Raw genomic sequence first — 11,280 nt, 5'->3', positions numbered from 1 at the left:
TAAACCAATTCCTATATATGTTTTTATTGAGATTGTTAAGATTGGTTTTATGCAGGAATTGTGCCAATATTTTTTTAGGGAAATTGGACAAGATTTTCACTAAAACACAGTTTATAGTTCCTTTCTGCTTACATCGAATAATGCAATTGGAAATTCTTATTTGTTGCTACATGAAAGTGTTATACATGAATTAAGAATATTGAGGATATGTATAGTGGGAAGAAGTAAAACAAATGAAAAAAGAACATAGGCATCGTTATAAACCTAAAATGTCATTGTACAGCCTTATTGTGAAGAAAGAATTACAGAAAGCATTGAAATCTCTATTTGTAATAGTTTATGACTGGTCCCAAAGCCTCAGTTTCAAAGGCACAGAAGTTTCACCAAGAAAATAAAATCCAATTTTGTAAGTTTCATAGGAATTTCAGGTATCCCATTGGGTCAGTTTGCTTTTCTCAGCATGGGGAAACAAAGTAATTCAAATGGGGATAGCTTCAAAAGATGGTTTAGCTCCAAAGCTGGTCCTAGGATGTTGGTCTGTAACATTAAAAAAAAAACAATATCAAATTAATAGAATAACTTGATCTAAAACACTAAACTGAAAAAAGAAGAGCATCTGAGGTCTATTTTTTGTTATAAATTAGATGTGTATCTAATTTTGCGCTACAACTTGGAAAGCATAAAATAAGTGTATGTTTGGATGTCCGTTGAACTAAACAACAATCCACATTTGAGTCAAATGTGACAAAATCTGACTTCTCCATTGATGCGTCAGGATGTGTGTGTTTCCAAACACACGAAAATACATGAATAACTTGAAGTTACTATATGACTTGAGATAGATAGGAAATTACTTACTAATTTGAGCAGTTTTGTTAACAAAAAAACATGCAGCAATGACAAGGTAGCAGAGAGTAAGAACCACTCCTTTCATGTAGTGTGAAGTTCCATCCTACAAGAGTAACAAAAAATAACATTAGTAATAACAATAAAAGAAAAAACAGAAAATAGAAAGAGAACAGAGAACAGAGAAAATGCTATATATTGCATACCTGTAAAGTGAAAGCTGTAACAATAATGGCAAAAGCAAGACATCCAGTCTCAAGAAGATTAAAGTCCAGATCCATTTTTATACCCATTATCCATGCAACAATCACACTTAATGGAACCTGAAATTCATTAATAGAGAAAAGAAAAATTATTGGTGTTAGGAAAAAAATATGGTGGAAAGTATTTATGTAATTAGTGGTGGAAATGAATTCTATGCAGTCAGTTTTTTGTGCAGTCACTGCAGTTAAGGAATCTTGGTCGTGACTCAGATTTTGAGAACATGGTTTACATATAAGTATTTACACTGAAATCAGAATTGTCCGATCTTCATCCTACGACCGAGGTCTCCTTACTGCATTTACAGTGTCAAAATTTGATCGCAGCCAAACCAGATCAACTAATTCATCCTTACCACAAACATAGAAATTTGAGTTGCAGATCCCATAGCAACACCCAAGGATATGTCCTGTATGATAGTAATGAGCCACATTCAATTAAATTAATAAACATAAGGCTATAGATAAATTGATATTTCTACTGCAACAATATAATTGACAAACCATACCAGCTTGTTCTTAAAAGCAAATATAATTGAACCAGCATGTTCTGCAGCATTCCCAACAATTGGTAGCAAAATTATACTAATGAAGCTAACAGAAATTCCCCAAGAATCTGATGCAGCCTAGTTAAGCAGAAAATGACAGATAACTCATTATTTATGCTTAGTTCATGACATTGAAATTTCATAGTTCACAATGACAAGAATCATATAATTGCAAATTATACACACATATACCTCAATGGTTCCAACAACATATTCAGAGAGCAAAGATATGACCAGTGTCATACCCACCAACCAGGTAAATGCACTCCAAAATCCAATGACAGCCTTCTCTTCATCATCTTCCTCCTGAAGATCAAACGGTCAAACCCAATTTTGTGGTAATTGCAGATTACAGAATTTTTTTGTTACATGCATCTTTAATTTACAGAAACTATGAAAGCTAAATAAATGTAGCCAAATTGAAACTCATATCACAATTTGTGCTTAATTAAATATCAAATTATATATCAATGATCACCTCTTGTGCATCAAACAATCGCCGATGAGTTTTCAATTGGAAGAAGATATATGCAACATATGCTAGAAGCATAACAATGCTGCTTGCTCTTGACAATTGCAGAGTAGAAGTGGCTATAGAGTAATCACCCCCTGCCAAGGAGTATTTGAACAATAATGGCAGCAAATGACATAGCAATCCCAGCAACAAAAGCAATGAATTTACATCTGCTTGTTTCTGTTCATTCAATAATTAAATAACAAAAAAATTGATTAGCACAAAAATTAGAGTGAAGATTTGTAGACACTAAAACATTACATACACTACACAACAACATTCTCTCTAATCTATTTCTTCTTATCACGTCACATCATATATCACATTCATTACTTCTCTCTTATCTTCTTTTCTCACTCTGGCGAACGACACTCATTAAGTATCTACCCAACATTTTCCCAAGAATTAAGAGTAATCAGTGGATTAGGGTCCTTCTCATGTCGTGATATGATAACGTTAAGTGAAACATCATATCTATTTCTATTCATAAATATATAGAGAGACCCACCTTTTAAATAAAAAAATAGATGCAAATTTCAATATGACAACGTGATGTCAAGATTCAAACATACCCTTTGGGGTGGTTTCGCGACAAAATGTTATAGGGTTAAGCCGCTGCGAAAGAGGTATATCTAAAGAGTGTGCCGCAAAGTGATATGTCTAAAGGGTGTCTGATATGTCTATGTTAATCGCCTTATATACATGTGAACATTTTTTTTTGTTATCGGCCAAGGTATCTCCACAACTGATAGCCGTGAGACTAATCTCTCACTCCACAGTTAATGTATGTAGGAGCTGACCAATGAATTTTTTTTCCATTCACAAGTTAATGTATGTAGGAGCTGACCAATGAGTTTTTTTTCCATTCACAAGAGTGAGATTCGAACCATCAACCACTTACTTAAGAAACAAAATATTGATTGATTAATATATATAGCAGACTTTGTAAACAAATAAAATGTGATATTTACTCTGTCATATCTCTGTTCCCTCTTAAGGTTAGCCAAGCCACCACAGAGGAGTGAGCTACCAAGAACCAAGAGAAGGTTTGAGAGAACTGAACCCAGCAGAGAGAACTTGACAACATTTACTTTGTTCTTGCGAAGTGCTAATATTGCTATGATCATCTCGGTTGCATTACCACATGTTGCATTCAGAAGCCCTCCGACTGAAACATTCACACAAACCAAAACCAAAATCAAATTGGTTTTCTGATGAACTAAATAACTAAATTATTTAGCCAATTTTTAATTAATAGAGTTAATTTAGCTTTATCAAAATTATGGTACCTGTTGGACCGGTGAAGTATGCAATTTGCCTTGAAGTTCACAGGGTCGAGGTTAAGTTTTTTAGGGCAAAAAATTAAATGAAAAAAGTTAGAAAATGTATGTAATTTTTGTCATAATATGAAGAAAAGTCATATATAAATTGTGGTGGCTTCATTGAGTTAGGAGGTGTGACATGTAAACTTACTCAGTCAAGAAGCTGACACGTTCAGCTAAAGGTGCTAGTCCAAGCAGGCTGAAAGCAAAAATCCATGGCTGCGTGGCAGGAAAAAAAAAGATTTTTTTTTTAAAAATAAGTTAAGAATCCATATATATTATTAAATTTTTTTAATTTTGTGTTTCACCTACAATTTTTTTTTTGAAACTTACATTTCTAATTATTAATGATGTGTATTCCTTAACCAAACAACAAAAATTATCAATAGAAATTCATACATCATTGATCTGGTGTGAAAATTATGGGGAAAAGAAGTATATAATATTTTAAAACTTCTCATAAAGAGGTTACACTTGTTATAAATAAATGAAACTTTATGAATATTTATGAAAAAAATTAGATAGAAGCTAAATTTTTGAACGTTTATTGGTAATGTGTCACATCCAAAATCAGGAAGAAGTGACATTACATGTGTGAATATAGCTTAACTTAACTTTAGCCTATTTAGTCCAGGTTGAGTATTCTCGATTGAGACAATCATATTCAATTTGAGTGTGATAAACGTTAAATGCGTCTCATAAAAATCAAATATTTAACCTTAAGATTTAAACAAACACTTTTAACCACTGCGATGTGTAAAATGAGTGTCTAGTCATAATTAACAGGAAATTTTGTAGATGATGCTTACCCTTCCAAATTTATAGAAATCTGCAGCAACGGCTAAAGGGACCGCCGGAAAAAGCACAACAAGCTTAGTCCCAAGTAATACGACTCGCAAATTGGTCATGAAAATCCTAAGCATTTGGAAACGAGCGTTAATATTGTTTGTAACAAGAACGGAATCTGATCTCTTCACCATTGAACGTGACAAGTTCTCATGAGATGTCTCTTCATTGGTAGTGTTGCTCTCCAAATCTTCATTCATGGAGGGTGAGGGAGACACTACTGACACTGGCATTGCTCCTGATGTGTTAGTGTGCATTCAAGAGTGTCAAAACTCAGAGTTTCTTTCTTTTTCTCTCTTTGGGTGGTGAAGTGTGTACTGAGTTTAAATGTGTAGGATAAAAAACAAGTTCAATTAGTTGTGTTATATGGGAAATGTTTTTTGGTGCTTAATTCCATGGTGGCTTTCCAATGTCTGTAGCCAAAGTAAGGGAGTGAAGCTTCGTGGAAATTTCGAAACTCTTGCTTGCATGAGGCACGTATTTTATTGTTTTGGATGGATCTTCGTAACTTGGTATATTCATGCATTTGGGAAATTGCTAATCGGTGAACTCTAACTTTTGTTACAAAAGCTAACACTTTAAAAGTGAAAGAAGATGTGGAATGTTTGGAAATTAGTTGGTACTAGTGCTAACTGAAATTAGCACCTATTTTAAGATAAAAAAAATAAATGAAAATTTATTTGGTGTGTGTTTGGATACCATATGAGTGTAACCTTAATGAATTTTCATTCTAATTAATAAAAAAAGTTTACTTTACTTTTTATTTTAAAGGGAGTGTTAATATTCATTTATTTGATTCTAATGGGCAACACTAATTGAGCGTGATGGCCGAATGCAACCTCAAATCAACGATGCAGTAGAAGCAGTATTAGTGGCACCGGTATAGCAGTCGCGGTGGGGCATGATGGCTGTGTTTCCGTCGCGGTTAACAACCGCTGGAATGCGAGCACTTGATGGATGGGTTGCGGTGGTGTCCTTCGCGACCAACATGGTTCTTGGATTTCGCGGGTTTCCGTTAGTTATAGGCAAGGAAATGCCTTTCTAGTATAAGCTAGAATTAGTTTTGGCTGTGAAGCTTGGAATGAAACATGCTTTGGAGCTTGACTATAGCGATGCTCGTTGTGCCTCTAATTGCTTACATGTTGTGGCGGTTTTTCGAAGCGTAGTTGATGCGTCAACATTTTAGGCAAGCAATACATTGAGATAATCCTGGTCATGCTCTCCAGAGATTGGACAGTTGAAATCTACCAGGTTCCTAGGGAGATGAACAACGCAGCTGACTTTCTTGCTCGTCAAGCTTTTAAGGAGGATACTCCATGTCTAGTTTGGAGGAGTCCGCCGTCTAATGTTATTGCATCGCGTTGTTTAGACGCTCTTGTATAGTTTTACTCGTTTTAATTTTTCTGCTGTAGAAAAAATATTTGTGTCAACATTTAGATTGTGATAAAATTTTGTACACGTTACATTTAATTAATACTCAAACATGGATGAAATGGGGGAGGACAAGAAGGGGGGAAATTATTGAAAACCTCGTACATGCTTGAAGTGAGGCACAATCAAGCACAAATCGTTACTATAAGCTTATAATGATTAAACATACATGAATCTTCCTTCGTACATATATCCACTAGAAGTTTTTCCTTTTTAGTGTTGGATAGTTTGTCCTTTATGTTGCGTTATCATATATATGGACAATGGAGTTCATCGGTGAGGAAAGTTAACTAATTGTTCAATGCTTCTTTTTATTAGAATAAGTGTATTTTGTGTTGATAAAAAAGCTACTAGTCATGATGTCAAGGTATAATGAGAAATAAAATTTTATCGTGTTTTCAATTTTGGTAAGTGATTAAGTAACCTGAGTATAAGAAGATGACAAGGTGTAAGGGTTTCTTAGTATAATTGCTCCTCTCAGAAAGGATCTGGCTCTTCTTGTATACGCAAGACACTCTGAGCTCAAGTGAACAAAATTAAGGGGGCAAAAATATAAGTTAGAAGGTAGTGTGTACTTGAGGGGTCATCATGCATATATACAATTGGGTGTAATAAACTCGAAGCGAATCATGAGAAAATATGATATTGACCACGTGTAACATATATTATATGGTAATGGTTGATATTACGTCAATTGGGAATCTTTATTCTAATATATGTAAGACGCAGTTAATATTGGGCCATAGTATTGGACCTATCATTTATTATGTAATATTTTCTCCTCAGTCTAAGTATCAGATGCATTAGGATGCTTGGAATGTCAATATGTGAGTTAGACTCAAGTTCGAAGAAATGAGATGTTTGGCATGCCCTATATGATGTACTTGTGATCCGGGATGATCTTAAAAGCTTCAAGACATGTGTCCAGATGATACTAGTTGAGTTTGTACTGCCGGCATAGGTTTTACATCGTATATTGGCGGAGTTTATGAGGTCGATCCTCTAGAATGTGAAGAGGTATGTCTTGTCACATTTTGACCATTCATAGGAGTATGTGGACGTGTGTGACTCTTCGACTAGTGAGGTAGTTTCAGCTTAAAGTGCTTCAAGCACTATCCTTTTATATTTTAAAAGATGTTATACACCAGTTATGATATCACACTTGTTTCCTCTAAAACTGTCATCCTAACATCGTCAAAGGTTGAGCTCCGTTGCTAATGTCTTCATCGGTCTTATGTCGGTGTGCCACATATTGAATAAAACTTATGTGACAGAGCCACATAGGACCGGTAAAGATACTTACCCAGCCTCCAACAAGGACTAGAAGTAGGTTATTTTCCAAAAATTAAGGACTACTGCTTTGCAACTTTACCTTGATGGTGAACTATATTCAGATTTATTACATAACTATACTAGTTTGATCAAGGAAAAAATTGAGGACTTTTATTATGAAAAGAACAAAAAAGTTTGGTGCTTGGTGGCGGCTAAGCAGGCATTCTAAACTGACACCTAACTCTGATTTCGGCGCGCGTCCATTTTCCTCATCTTCTTCCACTGCATGCCTTCCATGACCCACCAAACTCCCTCACCATGGTCTCCGATTCCACCCTCCGCCGCGGCCTCATCGTCGGCAACTACTGCCACGACGTCCTCCTCCGCGACTCCCTCCTCCTCGCCCACACCCTCGGCGGCGCCCCCTCTTTCATCACCCCCATCCTCGACTCCCTCTCCCTCCCCTTCCACCTCATCTCCAAGGTGGGACCCGACTTCCCCTTCTCCCCCACCCACCCCCCTCTCGTCATCCCAACCTCCCACACCACCCTCTTCCACGCCCACTTCGGATCCTCCCTCCCGGATCGGGTCCTCAATCGGGTCGCAGCATGCGACCCGATTGCACCCGCGGATCTTCCAACCGGGTCGAGATTCGCGTTCGGGTTGGCTGTTGGTGTCGCCGGGGAGATTCTCCCGGAGACGCTGGAGAAGATGGTGGAGATTTGCGATGTGGTGTTTGTCGACGTGCAGGGTCTGATTCGGAGATTTGACGGTGAAGATGGGCGCGTGAGGCATGTGGGGTTGAGGGAGAGTGGATTCTTTCACCTCTTGCCGCGGATTGGGTTTCTGAAAGCTTCGGAGGATGAGGCGGAGTTTGTTGATGTGGAGGAGGTGAGACGGTGGTGCTGTGTGGTGGTTACGCATGGGAAAGATGGGTGTGAGGTGTTTTGGAAAGATGGGGGGTTGAGGGTTGACCCGTTTGGGGCTGATCAGGTTGATCCTACTGGTGCTGGGGACTGCTTTCTTGGTGGTTTTGCTGCTGGGATTGTGAAGGGTTTGGCGGTGGCTGATGCTGCTTTGTTGGGGAACTTCTTTGGTTCTTTGGCTGTGGCTCGAGTTGGACCACCTGCTCTTGATTCAAGCTTGTTTCAGGTTTGTTTCTCACATCCTTGGTTTAATCGATAGTGCATTGTCAACTAGTTTGATGGTTTTCTTGCATAGGACAAGTTTGGATTCTATTACACCATGCTAGAAATGCTAAAGATGCAGAAATGGCTAGTTCGTTCAGTTTGGATGAGGATTAATTGAATTTGTGATGAAGCATTAGTGAATAAGTGGTTAATTCAGTTTGACAATTGGTTGATACCCTGCTTGTTTCTCAGATTATGTCTATGAATGTGAACTAGCTGTTTTTCTTGTAACTATAGTAATGGTAACTTAATACTTGAGATTTGGAGAATTGAATTCTATTAATATTCCCAAGAAATGTGAGGTAGAGGAATGGTTAAATCATTCAGTTGGAATAATGGTTAAGGTTGTGTTTGAATATCTGTTTTCACCATTGCATATATATGTTAGCACCCACTTTAAGACTCTTCTTATGCATTTATGAATTAGGATGAAGTTTGTTCGTGCTGCATCAATTTGGTATCCAAACACACGGTAACTCTGTAGTTTAAGTATGTGGCTAAGTGCATGTTAGGAGAAGCACACGTTCCAAACTTAAGTTCTGTGAGAAGTAAGAAATTGTTGCATCTAGGAGACTCTTGTTTGTTGAGACTTGACATGACTACTGAAAACAAGCTCTAATTCTACTCTGTTTGACAAAAAATATAACTCTAACTTAGGTTAGTGAGAGCCTTAAGGATAAAAGGAGAATGTGATCTTAGTTACTTTGGTATTTGGTCCTCAGATGTTTGATGTTAAGCACTAGTCATGCTTTTAGAAAGAGCTCTAGGTGGTTTGTGAATTAATTGGGTTATGAATTGGGGGGAGGTTTTGAAAGTAATAAATAGTATGGATTAGTTTGAGGTTTTTGATTGACGTTAGCCTTCTATCAAATTCAGACATTTCTATATATCCTCAAGTAACTATCATGCAATGTCAAGAACAAAATGGTATCATTCTATCTACTGCTTATCATAGAGTGATTTAACTAGTTTGTTCCAGAATTACCTACTGTATCATTGTTGCTTTTTGTTTCCTTTGTATCATTCTAAAGGAAATGTAAAGTTTTACTCGTGACAAGGTCCATAGTTGACCATGTTCACTTAAGATTTTTATTATTATTTGGACCCTGTTTGTTTAATTTTTAGTGATGAATTCTTTTGAACTTTCTCCATTTCCCATGGTCTTAGCCAAATCTTAAGAAGAAGTATAAATATCCATTGTAGTAATATCAAAGAAGGATTTAAGTCTAAGAACGACATGATAAAATTGAAGGTATCTGCAATCTGCAGCAATAAATACATAGATAACGATCTTATGCGTGTGTCAAAGCAGATTTGTTTGCAGCATATTCATATTGTACTTCTCGCTTACTTGTTGCTTAGTCTTATAATTGATTCCCGATCTAGGTGTGTTCTGTATCATAAGCTGTTCGGACTTGAGTGTGTTCATATGCCCCTTCTAAAGCAATGCAAAAAACATGTAAAATAAATCATGTTTCCCTCACTTTTATTGATATGATGGTAAATTTCAGATGGTTAAGGATGAGATTCACAAAAGGAAGGGGCAGGACTTACCCTGCTCAGAAAGAAGAGATGAGCGGCTGGGATTTCAGAAGCCACCTGATCAAGACCAATTTTATGCATCTCTTGATGCTGCCAAAGACATAATTATGTGTCAGATTCAAGAATCTGGGTGGAATATATTGAGCTCTCCAAAAGGGTTGGAGCAAAATCATGTGAAGGGACTTTCACTGAACCCTTTCCACGACGAATCAATTACAAGTGTTAATGGTGAACCCTGATATCATGGGATGGTTGGAGCTCCAAATCTTGCTCCAGCATCATTCCTTTTTGCCTCAAATAATATAGAGATCTCCAACACCAAGTCTCACGTGTAGCCTAATATAGTTTTAGTTGTAATAAGATGCTCTTTTCCAAATCAAGAGATTGAAATTCCATTCATGTTTTTATACTAAGCTATTAGCTATCATATTCTATACCTTTTCTTTTCTTGTAATAAGCTTCTGTTCCAATCTCCCTCCCCAAAAGAAAGAAGAGGAGGCACAATGACAATATGTAGGTCAACCATTCAACCCTAGTGGGTTGATTAGGACATTGGCATAGTTCAAAATATTTAGCTACTTAGGTCAACAGATTAGTGCAAAGTATCATTAATCTGCATGGTGTTAGCTAGTCCCCAGTCTCTGCTATTTCAGAGGAATAGGATAAGGAATGTTTTTAGTTGTTATAATATGGTTGGTATTTAATTTTAACCCATGATTTTAAAATGCTGTATTTTGTTTGATCATTTTTAAATGGTCTAACTTTAGTCCTCAATTTTTGCTTTGTTAGGGTTTTAGTGTAAAGTAATCTATGTTGAATAGCTGTGATGGATAAGTGTCTTACCACAAATATTGTTTAGTATTGATATCACACTTTTAGTATAGTTTGGTTTTCCACTTTCTTAACTGTAAGATATCTGAGTCTTTTTAATGCTACAACCATCTTAGCTAGAGACAAGCAGTACTAGCCATGTTTGAGTGGAACATATATTATGAGGAGGTTTGCTATTTTAAAATAAGAAATTGAGAAGTATAAATGAAGAAATTAGGCCTAAGCCTTTGAAAAGGCTTCCAAAGAGGTTGAGAAATGTGTCAATTGGTTGCCCAGCTTGTGATGTTACACACTTGTCTGAATAAGAGTGTTACAGTGGATTTGAATAATGAAGATATTCTGCCACCTTTGTACAAGAAAGGCCTTAGAAGTTAAGAAGGAGAGACCCCTTTGAAGACCCTAACCCTGGGACCTTGAAGCCCTCATGTACACAGAATAGATGCAGCAGTGTTGTTATAATAATAGGGGTTGAAAGTACCCTATCTTGGCTAAATCACAAGATCCATCACATGTTGAAGATGTTAGCCAAGTGATGAAAAATAGCCAACCTCCCAGCTGCTACATCCAACGCCCAAGCTAGAATAAAGGAAAATCTATATCACTTGTAAGTTTAATATATACAAATACTTGTATATGTGCCTACACCGGGTAATTGTTTGAACAATGTTAGGGTAAATC

General features: G+C 36.7%; 2 protein-coding genes across 2 annotated transcripts; one reads left to right on the top strand and one right to left on the bottom strand.

The window, feature by feature from the left end:
* Positions 1 to 225: 225 nt before the first annotated feature.
* LOC130733997 (vacuolar cation/proton exchanger 3-like) lies at positions 226 to 4,658 on the bottom strand. The gene is made up of 11 exons (XM_057586288.1): positions 4,300 to 4,658; positions 3,642 to 3,709; positions 3,458 to 3,486; positions 3,140 to 3,336; positions 2,133 to 2,348; positions 1,847 to 1,960; positions 1,616 to 1,732; positions 1,463 to 1,516; positions 1,053 to 1,169; positions 859 to 952; positions 226 to 537 (listed from the first exon to the last, which is right to left on the bottom strand). The coding sequence occupies exons 1-11, from the start codon at positions 4,591 to 4,593 to the stop codon at positions 479 to 481; spliced, it is 1,359 nt and encodes a 452-aa protein (XP_057442271.1). The 5' UTR covers positions 4,594 to 4,658; the 3' UTR covers positions 226 to 478.
* Positions 4,659 to 7,207: 2,549 nt separating this feature from the next.
* LOC130733994 (inositol 3-kinase) lies at positions 7,208 to 10,170 on the top strand. The gene is made up of 2 exons (XM_057586285.1): positions 7,208 to 8,191; positions 9,741 to 10,170. The coding sequence occupies exons 1-2, from the start codon at positions 7,358 to 7,360 to the stop codon at positions 10,008 to 10,010; spliced, it is 1,104 nt and encodes a 367-aa protein (XP_057442268.1). The 5' UTR covers positions 7,208 to 7,357; the 3' UTR covers positions 10,011 to 10,170.
* The last annotated feature ends 1,110 nt before the right edge of the window (positions 10,171 to 11,280 follow it).

The sequence above is a fragment of the Lotus japonicus genome, chromosome 1 (assembly GCF_012489685.1).
Source record: "Lotus japonicus ecotype B-129 chromosome 1, LjGifu_v1.2".
Classification (NCBI taxonomy): Eukaryota; Viridiplantae; Streptophyta; class Magnoliopsida; order Fabales; family Fabaceae; genus Lotus; species Lotus japonicus.
Note: the sequence above shows the minus strand (reverse complement) of the source record. Positions and strands in the feature narration are given on the sequence as shown.